This window comes from Asterias amurensis, chromosome 5, assembly GCF_032118995.1.
Source record: "Asterias amurensis chromosome 5, ASM3211899v1".
In the NCBI taxonomy this organism is placed as follows: Eukaryota; Metazoa; Echinodermata; class Asteroidea; order Forcipulatida; family Asteriidae; genus Asterias; species Asterias amurensis.
The window spans coordinates 16,064,384-16,083,804 of NC_092652.1; the positions used below are offsets into that span (position 1 = coordinate 16,064,384).

The following is a 19,421-nucleotide window of genomic DNA, read 5'->3' on the forward strand; positions in this document are numbered from 1 at the left end:
GGAGCAAAACGTGAAAAGTCTTTAAATCATTACTCATTAATAGGCCTAATAATAATAATAATCGTATTTATAACGCTCCTTTTGCCAAAGGATACAAAGCGTCAGGTATTATTACTGCAAGGATCGGGACGAGGTTTGTGATATTTATAGACCTAATCCTTAGCACCATGTAATGGTTTACAAATTGCTGTGGCGCAATTATATGCTGCCAATCCAGCCAGGAACACCGGGGCGAACCCCTTCTCTTTATGATAAGTGCACTGGGTTCTTTTACATGCGTTTACACAACACATGGGACCAACGACTTTACGTCCCATCCGAAGGACAAGCAGTGGTTTTAAGTGTCTCGCTTAATGACACAAGTGTCCTGGCTGAGGATTCGAACCCACACTCTGCTGATCAGAAACATCAATTGTGTTATTCTGGTGGATATGTTTGGCGCGTTCGTTTGGTCTGTGCGATAGGTCTATCTTGTTGAGCAATAAGTAAATTGTTATGAATTCTGTAATCTGTAGGATATCTCAAACTTGATAGAAAAGATCCTTTAGAATTGTGAATTAGAAAAGTGTTTGACCGGTGTAGTGGGAAGAACCATTAGCACCATGATTGAGGGCTAGTGCAATGCAACTGACAGATTGTGCAGGTCGACTGATTGCGCCCAAGAGAGATCAAAAGTGCCAATACTGAACTAAACGCTTAATCATATACATGTAGCGTCCTCTTTGTAGAGGGCAAACTACTGGGATTTTCGACCACTGGTCTTATAGCTTCTGCATTCGAATCCCTGCTATTGTCAACTTTTTGTTGTTGTCTCCAATAATAATTTTCTGTCTCTTATTTTCCATCATTTAAATAGATACCGGTAGTACGAACATACATATTTTTTTTCAAATTTCTGGTTCCCAAGATTTTTCGTCAAGGGAATACCAATTTCAGTTATATTTAAAAACTGTTTCAGTATATTGACTAGGCCACAGAAATATTATGAATGAATCTATACATAAATGTAATAAATGAAACCATTGTTATTGTAAAATTCACCCCACCCAGCAAAAAAAAGACCCCATTAATCAAATAAATGTTATGTCACTTAAATCACATCAGACCAAGTTGTTCCACATTTGAGGAAAAACCGCCTCCCAGTTCTTGACCTAGGTGGAGGAGTATTGATATTCTCATCAAATAGTATTTGTAGGTAAGTAATGTTTTGTTTCCACATGATTTAAATGTCTGTAGGGTCATAGATTTGCTTTTGTCAATGTAATGCTTGGGAAAAATCATAAAGAAAGAGACAATAAAAGTCACATGTAGTGTAGACGTAAGAATTTTTTTTCTCAAAGATTTTTACTTAAATAATGATCATAATTAAAAGCACTTCTGCGGAGTCAGTTCTTGAATTGGTCTCAACGTCCAGGTAGTAGTTAAAAAGCAGGACAGTTCTTTTCAGAACTGAGAAGTCTCCTGAACATCCGAGAAATCTACTCCGCGGTAGTAGAATGACAGTTTTCTAAGAACAAACTCTACCTGGCAAGTAGATACACACACGGTGTTACCAGAAACCAAATTAATATTGATACCTCACAATGCAATGTCTCAAATCCTATGTTTACGTTTCCTTGATTGTGCAGATACTTGCTTGCCCAGGGTGGTTTGGATACGGATGACATACAGGTAGAAGAGTGGCTGGAATGGGAGGCTACACAACTACAGGTGAGTTAAAGACTCCTTGCACCACACGGAATCGCACCCCTATAGGCGTCCACCATTTCCGCCTTTCTGTGAGCCAGTGCCTTTGTGTACATTTTGACTCCTAAAACTGCAGAATTTGGGGGGGGGGGAAATCCACAAGAGCGAAGACTTGTAGCACAGAATCTTTACTGGACTGGATTTTTTATTTAAAAGATCAGAAACAAATTGAAAAGAGATTAGAATCAAAATGAGAACACAGTTTTATCTTCTAAAGTGTTTCATTTGAAGAAAAAAAAAACTAAGAAAAGATTTAGGCACTAGACACATTGGTAAATACTCAAAATAATTGTTAGCATAAAAATTGTTGAGAGCTTTTGATTCAATCAATAACATATATTTCTATGCTGTCATACAAAACAATAATGCACATCTATGTCAAAATTACAAAAGCAATATAGTATGAGATATGATATATGAGGTACCCAAAGGTTCGATAATATGGAATAAAACATTGTGAGAAACTGCTCCCTCTGAAGTAGTCTAGACCAGATTTAAAAAAATCCAACTTTGAGCGGCATTTTTGAGTAAAAGTTGGTAACATACCTGATTTAACTAATTTGGGGGTGCTGAATCCGAAAATAATGGATACCAAGGCTAATTTTTAGTCCTTTACCCTGAAAAATCAAATTTAAAACAGTACAGAAAACCTAGCAGACGACGGACTTCTCACATGAAAAATAGTCAGGTTCTGCTGTGGTTCCATATTGATGTTGTCAGGATACCATACAGGGCAGGTACCCGGGTGCAGGTCAGGTATCCGTACCAAACTTTTGATTGTACTGGATAGATCTGCAACCAAATTGCACTTTCTGAGGGACCAACAGGTGCTTTCAATGTCAATTTGAAAGTATTTGAGTTCGTGTTTTTTCTAATGAAGAGTTGTTTATTATTTGAACATAATTTCTCTGTTGTTAAAAGCACAAACCGTTGATTATTTTCTCTTATTAAGTAGGCCTACACTACTTAAACAGGTAGGCCTACCAGGTGTAGTCTAGACTCAACAATCATACAGAAAATTGTATTGTATATCAACTTTTTAGTGCTCCCTGTTTTTGAATAGGTTAGCTTTTAGTGTTCACACTCATGGCTTGAAATTATCTGTTGACGAACCAATCTAACTGTTGTAGGCTAACAATTGAAAAAATAAACCAGGTGTAGTCTAGACTCAACAATGATACTTCATGGCTTGAAATTATCTTACCAGTCCCCCCCAAAAAAAAAATGATTTTAAAGGATTTTAAAGTAACTAATTTTTCGATTACAATTCTCCCTCGTTTCAAAAAGTATTCTCCACAATCTAACTGTTGTAGGCTAACAATTGAAAAAAATCCAGTTTGTTTGTTTATTGGCAGTTTAACGCATTGTTCGTGTTTGTACACTTGGACAAATTTCACACAAGAAGACGATAGTAAGATTCAGAAACAAAGGGCAACAAAATATGTATCCTCTCCATTGATAAAACAATCCACCCCTCTCTTTTCAGCTGGGTGTGAAGAACAAGGAAAAAACAAAATATCTCTTTATTCATTATTACCGCTCAATCCACAAGTATAGACTCCTACTTTATTTTTGTATGTCAGCGTTGTTTGTGGTCAGAATAGTTCAAGATACTTCGAGTGCGAAAATCAAGCGATATTTTGAAGTGTTTCAGTTTGATGTCACTTAATATTATGTCCAATAAATAACCCAATGTATATAAATTATAAACAAATGTTTTGTAGTATTTGGGCTCCCATCCCTGTCCTTACAGAGACATTTCTATAACAGAAAATACAGAATTAAAAGTACACAACACATTGCAATTTCGATTGAATAGTGACTTGCTAAAAAACACAAATGATCATGCAGATGGACTAGCATTCAGGAAACTGATGAGCAAACATATAATTTTACAAACATGTTATTTCCTTTGGGGAGATACAGTTACATATGACATTACAAAAATGCCTCAATGGAATCGACTCATCAAAGCATTCCATTCAAGCTGGTATTTCCCAAAATCCAATAGGGTTTTTCCTAAAATTAACCTGGTTTTATGTTATGCTATGATAGAAGTATACCGGAGAAGGTATCCTTGTGGTACTGAAACAACACTGAAACATGACAACAGCTTGATGCAAGGAGGCATCTTCTTTTCAGTGTATGTCATCCTTTCCAGCATCCACTTAAACCCTATACTATAACATGTACAGAGTCATCTAACCCTTTAGTCCCTGCACCGCCCGAGTTTGCTGAAAACCAATTTCTCAAGATTCTTGCAGTAAATTACTGGAATCGTAGTTCGCATTTTAAAAGATAGCCATGGCTTAATATGTATGTGCAAATTTTTACCCTTTCGGTAATATTTGTATAAAAGTACAAGTTCTCATGGGAACAATAAACATGATAAATGCCTCTCGTTAAACGGCTACGGTAATTTTTATGGCGAATATTTTTGTGCACGGATAAAATTGACACAATAGCTTTTCAAGGCTTTTGCCTGGCTCAATGCTCATACTGATTGAATGCGAAGGCGTTAATTTTCGACAATATCATCATAAATGATGAACAGTTTCCTGTTTACTAATGAGCGTTTTTTTTTTCGTAAGAGCTAAATTATTTCATCATCATTAGCTTCGACAAGTCAACTGTGAAGGGAGAATTAATAACGATCTATAACAACTAGATATATTAACAAATGCGTAGACCTACTAATGACTATCGAGTTTTCTTTTGATGTTCCTTTTTTTCTACAAACACAAGCTAGCGAGGTTTCCTCGTACCGCATAGAGGCGGCTGGGCGGTACAGTGGCTAAATGGTTAAATAAAAAATCATATACTATCACATTGCAAAGAAGTCCACTGGGTATTAGAAATTTTTACGATTAGGTTCATTTTTTACTTACTGTTTTCATTTCTGGGGGGTTTAAGACTTTTCTTGAAGTTAGTTTTAAAAGTTTAAACTCCTGTTGTTCTTCCCAAACAAAATATTGCTGGAAAAGCAAAGTAAGAGTCTGGTGTACTTTGCCAAAATTAAAACAGTCTTTTGACTTAAGCTTTTTTGTTTAGCAAAACAATTTGCCTCAGTTTGTACTCCAAACTATGATGGCTAATATCGAAGATACGCACACCTTTCATGAATGATTCATTGCTGGGAACCGTCCTAGCTGACATACAAAAATAAAGTAGGAGTCTATACTTGTGGATTGAGCGGTAATTATGAATAAAGAGATATTTGTTTTTTCCTTGTTCTTCACAGCCAGCTGAAAAGAGAGGGGTGGATTGTTTTATCAATGGAGGGGATACATATTTTGTTGTCCTTTGTTTCGGAATCTTACTATCGTCTTAATTCTTGTGTGCAATTTGTCCGTGTGTAAAAACACGACTAACAATGCGTTATACTGCCAACAAACAAACAAACTGGAATTTATTTTTTCAATTGTTAGCCTACAACAGTTAAATTGGTTCGTCAACAGATAATTTCAAGCCATGAGTGTGAACACTAAAAGCTAACCTATTCAAAAACAGGGAGCACTGAAAAGTTGATATACAATACAATTTTCTGTATGATTGTTGAGTGTAGACTACACCTGGTAGGCCTACCTGTTTAAGTAGTGTAGGCCTACATAATAAGAGAAATAATCAACGGATTGTGCTTTTAACAACAGAGAAATTATGTTCAAATAATAAATAACTCTTTATTAGAAAAAACACGAACTCAAATACTTTCAAAATGACATTGAAAGCACCTGTTGGTCCCTCTGAAAGTGCAATCTGGTTGTAGATCTATCCAGTACAATCTAAAGTTTGTAACGGATACATGACCTGCACATGGGTACCTGCCCTGTCTGGTATCCTGACAACATCAATATGGAACCACAGCAGAACCTGACTATTTTTCATGTGAGAAATCCGTCGTCTGCTAGGTTTTCTGTATTGTTTTAAATTTGATTTTTCAGGGTGAAGGACTAAAAATTAGCCTTGGTATCCACCATTTATGGATTCAGCACCCCCAAATTAGTTAAATCAGGTATGTTACCAACTTTTACTCAAAAATGCCGCTCACTTTCTTAACTAGAGCCCTTTTTGGAAATCTGGTCTAGACTAAAGTAACATAGTTTCTGAGAAAGAGATAATTTCTCACTCAAATATTAAAAGACTTCAGGGTTTAAGCCCCTTTAGGCATCTTAAAGCAAACAAATTTGTGTCATCCTCTTGCAACTCTGATGACCAATTGAGTCCAAAATTTCACAGATATTATACACATATTGACTGGCAACGAGGTAACTAGTACACGTCTATTCCCCTGGAGGGACTTTGAGTGACCAGAAGAGCGATATTAGGCCCCTCTTCTGGTCACTCACAGGCGCGAGGGGGAATAGACGTACCCTAGTTACCGAATTATGCCAGTCAATATGTGTTTTTATAACACAGCTCAGTCTTAAATGTCAAATAAGAACAGAAAAAGGAGTTTGGTAGTTCTTGTTCACGGTTCAAGTCAAGAGAGGGCACTGTTACCGCGGGCACTATTTGCAAAGACTAGTGCCCGCTTGTACTATTCCCGCAAAAAACGCGCGCGCGATCACTAGCCCATAATAGTTCATCCCACGTGACCGTGTTTCAGCCAACCAGAATACAGCACACCCAAGAGGTGTGTTATAAGTTATTTTATTCACCAAGTAATAAGTCTTGTCTTTGACATACAATCAGTCAATCAATCAATCAATCAATCAATCAATCAATCAATCAATCAATCAATCAATTAACGGTCATTTGTAGAGCGTCAAAATCAAAAGTTTGTTTTAAGGCACTGAGGCACAGTTGAATGGTTTGTACCACTGGTCTTCGAACCATTTTAGCCTTTTTGGGGGCAAACTTGCATATTTTTTTAATTTTTTTTATAAATTACCCAAGTGTCTCTTAATTTAACTCCTTTCTTTGTTCATTTCTTTGGCAGCCTATTCTAGGACCGTTCATGGCCTCGGTGTTTGGTGGCAGTAAGGTTGACAGTGAGATACTGAAACCTCTCTTGACGTACCTCAATACCTCACTGCAGGGAAAAGAGTATCTAGTGAAGGTAGGTAACGTTGGTGTGATTTCTCTGGTTTAAGAGATGTTGAATTTGCATTCGTGATAGGGAATATCAATTCTGGTTTTACCCATACACTGATGTGTGTTAGCAAAGTATACTCCCCGAGTTCTATGAACAAGCATTACAGCCATAGGGTGCGTTCGTTTAGCTTCCCTGGGTCGACCCCGCAGTGCTCACTCGGGGAGCCCATGACAAGAGCTAATCGAACGATCACACTCGCCCTCTCGTGGTGACGGCATGTACCTCAGGTCACCCCCAAGTGACCCACTCCACAAGCAGGGCGCTGACCCGGGTGAGCCTCGTCAAAGCTATTCGAACGTACCGGGGCAGACCGGGGTTGACCCAGGGAAGCTAAACGAACACACCCATATACAGTCGACTCCCGTTATTACGAGCTTGCATGTTACAAGGTTCCGGTTGATACAAGGTTTTTTGCCGGTCCCGAACGGCCCCATGTGTGTTTCATTGCAGATTATACGAGCACGGTAGTAGCGAGAACACGGTTATAACGAGGTAATTTGGGAGACCCATTACGAGCAAAACATTGTTTAAAACCCTTCTATAATGAGTACAATTAAAAAACCAACACAGGAAATACCTGTACAGCCGGTAAAGTCGATATTTGTGGCTTTTAAGACACACAATAGAGGTGTTAAGTGGAGCTACCGCTAGCAACACTAATCCGAAGTCGGGAGTCACGAGTCAGCAAGCAAGGTTGTTAATTCCAAACTCCGGACAATGGTGGGATTAGGAGGTTTGCATGGTTCAAACATTGGAGAAATCTTAAGAAAAGATACTGATCCACTGAGTTTATAAGCGCATTATAAATTTTCAGAAGAAAAAACCAACCGCAACTTACAAGCAAAACTAGTTGCGTGATCAATATTATTGAATGCAAAAGCAAGATTTTACCTGGTATCCCACATTGGCAATGAACCATCTTACGTGACACACGTGTTTACCAATGAAAATCAAGATTCTATTTTTTGTTGCTGCGACAAGTGTATTGCACATGCACACACATGCATGAGGAATATAACACAGAACAGCACGATCTTCCCTGGTATCTCGCGTTGGCAATGAACCTTCTATTATTACACTAGTGGTTACCAATGAAAATCCAGCTTTTATTTTATTGACTGAAAATTTTCACAGCGTGTGCAATATGCATTGCAGCAGCAAGATTTTCCCTGGTATCTCGCAGCAGCAATGAACCATCCAGCATTAAACAGGTGGTTACCAATGAAAACCAAGACTCCTTATTTTTTTGCTTGGTAATAAACTGCCGGCGACCAAAGTTTTGCAAGGGAAACTTCCCAAAACATAAACGCAAGTTAAAATCTTACACATTTTTTCAATCTTGTAAAATGTGAATTGATTTTAGAATTTAATTTAAAACTAAACTAACTTAATTAAAACAGGTTTATAAGCCCAATGTTGTGCTTGTTTGTGCAGTACATCGCACACACTGCTCTATGCACACAGGTCAGTAGTCAATTGCAGCTCTGCCATGCATCTGTGTACACACGTGCGGCCATTACATGTATATCATGTAAATGTAAAAAATGCAAGTACACGTGTTGTGTGCATGCACAATGATGACGTATGTATCTATATTTAGCGCGCTGCGTTTAAGATGAGATTCGGATAATACGAGGAAAATGGGCCAGTCCGGCGGACCTCGTATTAACGGGAGTCGACATGTATCTGTGGTCGGATTCAAACTCACAACCTTTGCAATGCTAGAGAAGTGTCATACCAACTAGACTACGAAGATTGCCAGTAACTAAAGGTAGTTACAATCCTAAATTTTAGCGATGGCTACCACACCGATTTGACAGAGATGTTAAAAAAATTTGCATTGGGGATTATAAAGAATATTTTGGTTTCACTGAGTGTACACTTGTACAGGGCCCAATTTCATAGAGCTGCTTAGCGGTCGATTTTGTGCTTACTGTGCGATTACTATTTCATAGCGCTGCTAACCATAAGCGCACGAAAGGCATGCTAACCTTGCGGTGCTTACTGCACGAGAATAAATGACAGCACAATGCAAATCTACGGTAAACATGCAATATTGGCGCCCAATTTTTCTGCTAACCTGTGAAATACGCTACGGCTTAAGCAAATTTTTCTGCTACAGTAAGCACGCAAATTTGCTTACCGTTAAGCAGCGCTATGAAATTGGGCCCTGGGCATTTGAAACTGCTTGGTCTGTACTACATTTATAATTGTATTTTCCCTCTCGTTGTAGAACAAACTGTGTGCAGCAGACATCAGTATATGGGCGGCTCTGTACCCAGCACAAGCCTCCAAACCAGACCTTCTCTCAGCGTACCCCAATGTGGCGTCTTGGGTCCAGAACCTTGGTGCCCAAAGTGCCTTTCAACGTGGAGTTTCTACGGTGACCAACGATAAAGGAGCGGGGAGTTTTAAGGTGTCTGTTCTAGCGCAGCCCATTGTTCAGAGGCCGTCTACTGATGCTAGGAGTGCTAAGGAAGAGGAGCCCGGTACGGCGGAGGTAAAACTGGACATGTTAAGCTCGGGTCATACTTCCTGCTAATGGGAAGCAACTTTTTAGACGTCACATTGCTGTTTCCACAGCCAATGTTTCGCAGGGGTTGAACACAACTGTTTGTATTGCATTGGCATTCGCAGGAAGTGAAAACTGGGCTTATGGGGCAATTCAGAAATTTTCAATAATGAATCATTTTTTTTCTTTTTTTCTTTTCTTCCGAAATTGTGGTCGGGTGGGTCAAAAGAAAAAACTGAAATCAAGAATTTTATTTTTATATATAGGTTAAAAAAAAAGTAAAATAATAATAATATCAAAGTCTTATAAAGCGCATGTAAATACCAAACAAGGTACTCAAGGCGCTGAGTATATACAAACTTTCAGAAAGATAGGTAGTTGCAGTGATGAATTCTGAGACCCAATTATTTAGCACTTTATAAGGGTTTACAAGGTGCTACGGCACATACAGCAGCCACAGCCAGGAACACTGAGGCGTACCTCTTCTCTTTTCGATAAGGGTTCTTTTACATGCATTACACAACACATGGGACCAATGGCTTTATGTCCCATCGACGAAGGACGAAGCAATTGTTAAGTCTCTTGCTTAAGGACACAAGTGTCACGGCTTGTGATTTGTACCCACACTCTGCTGATCAGAAACACCAGAGTTTGAATACGGTGCTCTTTTACCGCTCGGTTTTATTCCCCCTGATAAACCAATTTTGTAATGTTCCTTTAAGAGAGCTTACATATCAGACATTTGACTAATTTCTTGGCTGGTTTGGTTTTGATGTAGGTCGTAACAGCTGATGAGATAAAATATGCTAAAGAGGCGTGGCTGCATGGAAGAACTACTATGCCATCCCCAAGACAAAGAAATCACCCTCTGTAAGTAGAAAAATTGCCTTAGTTTATGTTCATTTGATAGATGTTAGTTTTGCATCAGGGAAAATTTTTGTTTACCCTTACAACAATGTGTATTAAGCGCCACATTCTCAGTACATTCCAAAGTTCTGTGAAAACAAAAACCCACAGGCAAACTTTGATTGGATTCATGACCTTTGCATTGCTAGAGCAGTTGTCTTACCACTAGAACACTGAAGTAGCCCGGTGGCTAGAGGCATTTAAGATTTTTAGTGTTAGCATCGGGGACTGCAAAGACTTGATAGTTTTACATTGGGAACAAATTGTTTTAAAACAAATACTATTAATTACCGTAGTTTTCCGAAAGTACTTGTTTTTACAAGTTGTTGTTATAGAAAGTATTTTGTAATGAAAAAGTTTGGTTGGGATTTTTGCCTGTGTTGTTACATCTCCTGGTTTGGGACAAGTTTTAGTATAGCAACATGCAGATAGGCAAACCAGGTCTACATAGAGCCATACACATTAATTCTAAATCATTTAAGGGTATTTGCCGTCAGGAATGAACCAAAACAACCCCATTAAACTATTGTAACTAATTTTTGTTTAAAGAGTTATCACCATCTGCCGTAGTGGTTAAAAGTGAACTTGGTAATTTTTGACGTTTGTCAGACCCTAACTGAAATGATTGTAAATGGTAAGAGAGTTGAGAGGGCAGGGCAATTTTTATACTGTAAACAGCACTTCCATTAGAAAATCTTAAAGGAACACGTTGCCTTGGATCGGTCGAGTTGGTCTTTGAAAAAGCGTTTGTAACTGTTTGTTATACATTGTAAAATGCATATGATTAGAAAGATATTTTAAAAGTAGAATATAATGATCCACACAAGTATCACTCGCAATTGCATGGTTTTCCTTTTACCGACTAACACGGTCGGCCATTTATGGGAGTCAAATTTTTGACTCCCATAAATGGCAGACCGTGTTATTTTGCAAAGTAAAAGGAAAACCATGCAATTTCGAGGCAAATTTGTGTGGATCATTATATTCTACTTTTGAATTATGTATCTAACCGTATGCATTTTATAACAAACGGTTTCAAATGCTTTTCAACGACCAACTCGACCGATCCAAGGCAACGTGTTCGTTTAAAGTCTATGGGAAAAAGTGGCTCCCATGGCCTCCAGGTACTTCCAGGCCTGAACTTGGTTATAATATAATCTTCCTTGGTCATAATGTAATCCTGTGATATTTGAAATGGTGTAAACCTTTTTACTACACAGTCTACCAGAGAAGGGCCTTCATAATGTTCTCATCACCAGTGCATTGCCTTATGTCAACAATGTCCCTCATCTGGGTAACATCATTGGGTGTGTGCTGAGTGCAGATGTCTTCTCCAGGTGAGGTTGTAATAAATAGATTTACAGTGGTTTCCTAGTTTGGAAAGTAAAGCTTTGTGCTCAGAGGGGGAGGGTGGGGGAGGGGTGAGTGGCCCGCCAACGGAGCTCTACATGTATCTTTCTCTAGGATTGTTCCAAAGGTCCAAAGAGAAGTCTCAACTTTCTTGGAATGGTTTCTTTTATTCTTGTTGTTACTAGTGAAATATATAAATGAGAAATTTTGATCGAATACAAAAGAAACCAAAACAACAAATGTGGCACCTGGATTTTAAACTTTGGCAGGATTTCTTAAATGTGGCGAGTCCAGTGTTCTTATCCACTTAGCCCCAACATGCCATTTCTTATAGTGGGTGTGTACTGAGTGCGGTTGTGTTCCCCAGGTGAGTTTGTACTGTTTTTTTAATTTTTAATTTTTGTTTATGCAAGTTGCCAGACACACAAGGCCCAAAGGCCACTTCAAGGTGTGGGCTACAATTTTTTTTTTTCCAGAGGCCGTTGCCACCTACTCATAGGGCTGAAACAGGGTTACCCCTTTCACAGTCAATACGAATGTAGGCTTGGGTATCTTCAATCCGGAGCCTGGCCAGTGGTAGAGCAGAAAGCACTACCTCCCCAATTTTACGTAGCAAGTGTCACGGCCGGGATTCGAACCCACACTCTGCTGATCAAACACCAGAGCTTGAATCCAGTGCTCTTGAACTTTGAAAATTAAGATTAGTGTTGGAGGTGGGTGGGGGGCACTAAGGGGACAGGCAGTCAAACGAGAAGGGGTTCACCCCAGTGTCCCTAGTTTTACTGACAGTATATTGGGCCACAGCACCTTGTAAAGCATTACATGGTGCTATGTAAAAAGAATAGATCTCAATAGCTAGCTACTTTTTACGACACTGTGGTAGCTAGTGTTTGGTCATACTGCTTGGTCTGTTGGGGTGGAAATGCACGTTGGATTGCAAAGGACCGCATAAATAGAATCATAAGAGCAGCAGGAAGGATTCTTGGGGAGTCGCGGCCGCTTGTTGACACAGCATATGGGGATCTGCTGGCTGGCAAGCTAAATATGCTACTGAATGATGCTAACCATGATGCGCTTGCCAGCCAGCTGATCCCAAGATCTGGTCGCATGAGAGTGCCATATTCTGCGACAAACCGCTACCCATCCTCCGTTATCCCTCGTGCAATAACACACTACAATCTCAATTTTAAAGAATAATTATTAATTATCGCGCAGTCTCCAGTATTTTTCTTATCTCAATTTTACTAACGATAATTATAAACTTATCGCCCAGTCTCTAGTATTTTTCTTATCGCTTTTTAGTGGTTTTTCTTGTAGTTGTTTATAGCCATTGTCTGTTTTGTAATGTTTTGAAGTGTCTAAGTTTTTACTGTATGCGAGCATTTGAATTACCCTTTTTGGGATCTAATAAAGATTATTGTATTGTATTGTATTGTATTCAAACCTAGTCCCACATACCTTGCAGGAAAATACTGTTTGGTAAAGTACCTAAAAGCGCCACTGATTGACGGATATGAAAGCTATACATGTATAAGAAGCAACTATTATTATTATTATTAACTTTCCAACAATACCAACGGCAAGAAAGTTTTCTTACAAATAACAAGTGGTTCTCTCTTCCACCTTTGTCAGGTTTTGTCGTCTGAGGAACTACAACTCACTGTACATCTGTGGCACCGATGAGTATGGAACGGCGACGGAGACTAAAGCACTAGAAGAAGGGCTTACCCCTCAGCAGATATGCGACAAGTATTACCGCATACACAAAGACATCTATGAATGGTTCTCTATTGACTTTGATTACTTTGGAAGGACCACGACAAAACAACAGACTGAGTAAGTGAATAGTATGAGTCGTAGTAAATATTGGGGATTGCTCAATTAGATATTGAATTAGTTTGCTTTTGGGCAATCCCTAGGCTTCTGTATGTTTTGTATTGCTACTGGACACTATTGTTAATTACTCAAAACAAACTGGGGTGGATTTCACAAAGGTAGTCCTAACTTAGGACTAGTCCTAGGCAATGCTAAGAGATAGGACTGGTCCTAAGTTAGGACCAGTAACTCATCCTAACTTAGGACTGGTCCTATCTCTTAGCATTGCCTGGGACTAGTCCTAAGTTAGGACTACCTTTGTGAAATCCACCCCTGGTAACATAAAAACTTACTTGGTAAGGAGAAAATGGAGAGCTGTTGATAGTATAAACCACTGTGAGAAACGGCTCCCTCTGAAGAAGAAAGAGGTAATTCCTCACTCAAATATTAAAAGACTTCAAGCCTGAAGCCTCTCTATAAGGCATCTTAAAGCACACAAATTTGTGCAACAAGGATGTTTTTTTCTTTCATTGTTCTCTTGCAACTTCAGTAACCCATTGAGTAAAAATGTTCACTTATTTGTTTTATGCATATGTTGGGATGCACCTAGTCTTGAAGTCAAGACGGTAATTGTTAAGCGCGGTGTGTAGTTACAGCGCGGCGTAGCTAGGGGGATGATACACACACCCTCAATCCAAGTATGTGTGTGGGTCAGTCGCAATTACCTCGCGCTACCTACGACTGTTGCATGTGTAACATCGCACTGTGACTGTTGCATGAACGGCAGACAAATAGGCAGCGCCTAACGACTTGTCATCAAGTCTAGGATGCACCAAGTCAGAATACTGGTCTTTGACAATTACCAAAGGTGTTCAGTGCCTTTAATGTGGATGGTTTTGACGTTCTTAAATGTCTTACTTGTAACTCCTTCAGAATTGCACAGGACATCTTCCTGAGGTTGCACGAGAGGAAGTTTCTAGTGAAGGACACGGTGGAGCAACTCCTATGCGAGAAATGCAGTCGCTTCCTCGCTGATCGATTCGTTGAGGGAACTTGCCCGCTCTGTAATTACCCAGATGCCCGGGGTGATCAGTGTGATAAATGTGGGAAATTAATCAACGCTACCGAGCTCAAGGTTTGTTAAATAAGGGCGGTCAGATTGTTGTTTTGGTGTTTTGACTCACCTTCCACCTCTGGAACCCCGGTTCGAATCCCACTGGGGGCACAACGTGGATTGGGTTTTCAGTCCTTACTTGACTGCGTGGGTTTTCCCTGGAATAATTCCCTGGGGTTTTTCCTCCCACATCTAAAACTGAAATTTCATCATCATCTTCTTTTCTCCTTTGGCTTTGAGAATATTAATCTAGATCCAGAAATATCATTCGGCGTGTCGTGGCCGAGCGGTCTAGTTCACCGAGCCCAAGCTCTGGTGTTTCAGCAGCTGAGTGTGGGTTCGATACTCGGTCATGACACTTGTGCCCTTGAGCAAGGCACTTAACCAGCAAGGCACTTATACATTTGGGGGAGTAAGTTGCATTTATTAAGCAAAAAATGTATGTTTGTTAGTAGAGTGTGGGTGTGAGTCCTGGTCGTGACTCTTTTGTACTGAAGCAAGACACTTAATTGTTATTGCTGCGTCCTTCGGATGGGACGTAAAGACGTACAATGCACGTATTGAAGAATCCAGTGCACTATCGTAAAGCGAAGAGGTCCAGCCCCTTTGTTCCTGGTCTGATTGGCAGCATATTGCATCACAGCATTTTGTAAACTCTCACATGGTGTTATAATGGGATAGGTCTCATACTTCAAAGCGTAGCTCCACAAACCATACAGCAAAAGAACTCAGCCCTTTGATACGACCCTAGGAGTGATACAGCGCTATAAAAGAAACTACTATTATTATTATTTCTATATAATTCCCATATTTCCTATTTCCGTGGAAGTTTCGTGGCCGAGCGGTTAAGAGCACCGAATTCAAACTCTGGTATTTCTGATCAGCAGAGTGTGGGTTCGAATCCCCAGCCGTGACACTTGTGTCCTTAAGCAAGACACATAATAGCCTTGCTCAAGGCAGTCGCATTATTCGCTCTGAAAAGACGATGCTGTAAACCCACCCGCCATATACCCTGTGCATGGTGTGTGCGATCACACCGAATGACCCACCCGTATACACACTGTCACATCGCACGAATACTGTTCACACAAGTCATCGCACTCGTACACCACTAACCGCATGCGGAGGCCGTCAGGCCGACAGCCTTGTCGGATCTGTATCTTCCCGTTTTAATGTGTTGTATTGAAAAAATTCCAATAGTGGACGAAATTGGGGGGGCTCGAGGATATGCAAGAATGCAGCTCATGAATATGTATATCGTTCGTCAGACCTATCAGACAACACAGGATGTGAGGCAAATGAATTATTCATTTTGACGTCCAATCACGCACTTCCCTTATCACGACCTTTGGACCCTATCATGCGTCCGTGGTGGTGGTGTGTGAGGTAAACATGTCTCGTCTTTCGCGGGCATTATGGTAATGAGCTGACCGTGGGAACTCTTCGCTTATTATAGTAATGAGGTCAGTGGCTTCAACACAGATCCTACAAGGCTGTCGGCCTGACGGCCTCCGCATGCGGATAGTATACGGGGGCATCGTGTCGTGCAATGTTACGCACAGTGAATACGGGTGGGTTTTACGCACAGTGAATACGGGTGGGTTTTTATACAGCGGCGGTCTTTTTTCGGAGTGAATAATTCGACTGCCTTGAGCAAGGCTAGACACATAACCATTGCTTCGTCCTTCAGATGGGACGTAAAGCCGTTGGTCCCATGTGTTGTGTAAACGCATGTAAAAGAACCCAGTGCACTTATCGAAAAGAGAAGGGGTTCGCCCCGGTGTTCCTGGCTGGATTGGCAGCATATTGCGCCATAGCACCTTGTAAACCATTACATGGTGCTTAAGGATTAGGTCTTATATCTCAAAATTCGCCCCACTCCTTGCAGTAATAATACCTGGCGCTTTGTATCCTTTGGCAAAAGGCGCGTTATAAATACGGTTATTATTATTATTATTATTATTATTATTATTATTATTATTATTATTATTATTATTATTATTATTATTATTATTATTATTATTATTATTATTTAGAACCCAAGGTGCAAGGTGTGCAGCTCTGCCCCCGTCATGAAGACCTCAGAACATCTCTTCTTAGATCTTCCAAAGCTAGAGCCTCAACTCCAGAAGTTCTTCAACAAGTCTAGCTCAGAAGGGGACTGGACATCTAACGCTAAGCTCATCACATCCTCCTGGATTAGGGACGGCCTCAAGCCTCGATGTATCACCAGGGATCTTAAATGGGGAACACCGGTGCCGCTGGACGGCTTCAGAGATAAGGTCTTCTACGTTTGGTTCGATGCGCCCATCGGGTATCCGTCCATTACTGCCAATTATACAGATAAGTGGGAGAAATGGTGGAAGAATCCACAAGAAGTAAGTGGAATAAACAGTTTGCTTAGGGGCCGTTCACAATTATCAACATTTTCACAAGCGTACAAACCGTATGCTGGGAGGGAGGGGGTTTATGCCTGCCGTATGCTTTGATTTTCTGAAAAAAAACTTGAACTTAAAAATATAGCTGTACGGCCCTTCTGCACCGTTAGATAAGACGCTTTTGTAACCTTTCGGAAGTCAGATAAGCTTAACTTGTAAGCAGGAAATTACGGCATTATTCTCATGTAAATGTTTAACATGTGTCGTTCTTTTTATATTTCTTTTAGTCTGTGCTCGTAATAAACAGGGTTTGCATGTAATTCAAGTATCTCTTTGTAGAATAGCGTAAATAAAACCTCAACATTTTTCTTTGTACACTTTTAGGGGGAGGGAGGGGGGATTGAAAGAGTGTGTCGTCGGTACGCATGTGCAAATGTTGATAAATGTGAACGGCCCCTTATTGACCCTTTTTTTTGCTTCTACCTCAATTCTCAACAAAGTAGTATCTCACGTGAACACTCTCAAGCAACAACGTGTCCATGCACTTTTTTCATACATCCGGGTTATTTTAAAGATATGATCTGATCGTGTTTCACATAAACACTATATACATAACATCGTTGGTGCTTCTTACCTAAAAAGTTTTTATGGTCATTAATTTTTTGAGTAATTGCCAAAGATATAAACCTACCTTTAATCTTATTGATTACTTGTAATGACAAAGTACATGTAAATACCAGTTGTTTGAGAAATTGAAAAAAGAAGAATTTTTTTTATTATAAAATAATGCCCAAAAAACAATTTTATTTATAAGTGTCAATCTTGTTTCTTATTATAGGTGCAGATGTATAATTTCATGGCCAAGGATAACGTACCCTTCCACAGTGTAGTATTTCCATGTTCACTACTGGGAGCTGAAGATAATTACACCCTAGTCAACCACCTTATTGCAACAGGTAAAGTGGACTGCACTTTAATTGCTTCTCTTCACCCAGGGGTATAAATGGGTACCTGCGAGGGTAGAGGTTGATATTGTGAATGAAAAGCTTTCGGAGCGCCACGGCAGCTCGGGGCTGTATACTCCCTAATGGGAGCTGAGAAAGATTAAAGGGATGTTATTGGACCAATGACCATGGGACTAATGTGAAATGCGCTATATAAGAATTTGTTATTATTATTATTATCAAGACCTGTTTGTGTTTGTCTTTATCTTGATTACATTCTTTGACCTTCATGGTTTGGGTTTTGTTTTTATTTTTAGTTAGGTATTTGGACCTCTGTGTCATGGTCTCGTTTTCAGTCTTGTTCAGGAACCTGAATTGAATAAAGGCAACATTATTATTTTTGAAAATTGTCAAAGACCAGTATCCTTTCTGGATGTTTCCCATGGTATGCATAAAATAACAAAACTGTGAAAATATAGGCTCAATTGGTCATCAAAGTTGCAAAAAAATAATACTGTTGCACCGGTGTTGCATTGAATGGTGTGCTTTCAGATGCCTGAGAGAGGCTTCGTCAAATTCAAATTTTGGGGGTGAAATTGACTCTTTTTCCCTACTTTTACACTACTTCAGGCGGAGTGGTTTTTCACTGGTAGAGTAATTACCATAAGTGTTCCCTGTCTTAAAGACACTGGACACTGTTAGTAATTGTCAAAGATCAGTCTTCTCACTTGGTGTATCTCAACATATGCATAAAATAACAAACCTGGGAAAATTTGAGCTCAATTGGTCGTCAGAGTTGTGAGATAACTATGAAAGAAAAATATAACCTTGTCACACGAAGTTGTGTGCTTTTAGATGCTTGATTTCGAGACCTCAAATTCTAAACTTGAGGTCTCGAAATCAAATTCGTGGAAAATTACTTCTTTCTCGAAAACTAAGTCACTTCAGAGGGAGCCGTTTCTCACAATGTTTTATACTATCAACCTCTCCCCATTACTCATTACCAAGTGAGGGTTTTATGCTGATAATTTTTTTGAGTAATTACCTATAGTGTCCACTGCCTTTAAATGGCTTGTTAGTACTATTTTTATAATATTTATTAAAAAATTGAGATTCAATGTTTCTTTAAGAAGCAATTGTATCATCCCTTAAAGTCTATTTTTGGCGTTCCATTCGCAGAATATCTGAACTATGAAGACGGCAAGTTTTCCAAGAGCCGTGGTGTTGGAGTGTTTGGCGACATGGCCAAGAACACAGGCATCCCTAGTGATATTTGGCGATTCTACCTCTTGTACGTACGGCCAGAGACCATGGATAGTACGTTCAGTTGGACTGATCTAGTGCTTAAGAATAACAGCGAGTTATTGAATAATCTGGGTAACTTCATCAACAGGTATGTCATTATCACAATGCTTATGGAGAACTAAAATAATCATAAATATTATAATTATTATTGGTTTATTAATAAAAACATCCGCAGCCAAAGGCTGAATTGAGTTTCAATACAGAGATCTATAAAGATAGATTTGTTGAAGGGTCTATGTACTTCTTGTAGGACAAA

The 19,421-nt window shown here is 39.5% G+C and overlaps 1 protein-coding gene across 1 annotated transcript in view; it reads left to right on the forward strand.

Annotated features, from left to right (window-relative positions):
• The window catches only part of LOC139937421 (methionine--tRNA ligase, cytoplasmic-like), a 30,966-nt gene that overhangs the window by 782 nt on the left and 10,763 nt on the right, over positions 1-19,421 (forward strand). The window contains exons 2-12 of the mRNA XM_071932559.1: positions 1,105-1,195; positions 1,629-1,710; positions 6,686-6,805; positions 9,075-9,341; positions 10,132-10,223; positions 11,480-11,596; positions 13,242-13,445; positions 14,358-14,559; positions 16,575-16,916; positions 17,755-17,872; positions 19,040-19,253. Coding sequence (XP_071788660.1) covers positions 1,105-1,195; positions 1,629-1,710; positions 6,686-6,805; positions 9,075-9,341; positions 10,132-10,223; positions 11,480-11,596; positions 13,242-13,445; positions 14,358-14,559; positions 16,575-16,916; positions 17,755-17,872; positions 19,040-19,253 — 1,849 coding nt within the window. The remainder of the gene's footprint in view (positions 1-1,104; positions 1,196-1,628; positions 1,711-6,685; positions 6,806-9,074; positions 9,342-10,131; positions 10,224-11,479; positions 11,597-13,241; positions 13,446-14,357; positions 14,560-16,574; positions 16,917-17,754; positions 17,873-19,039; positions 19,254-19,421) is intronic.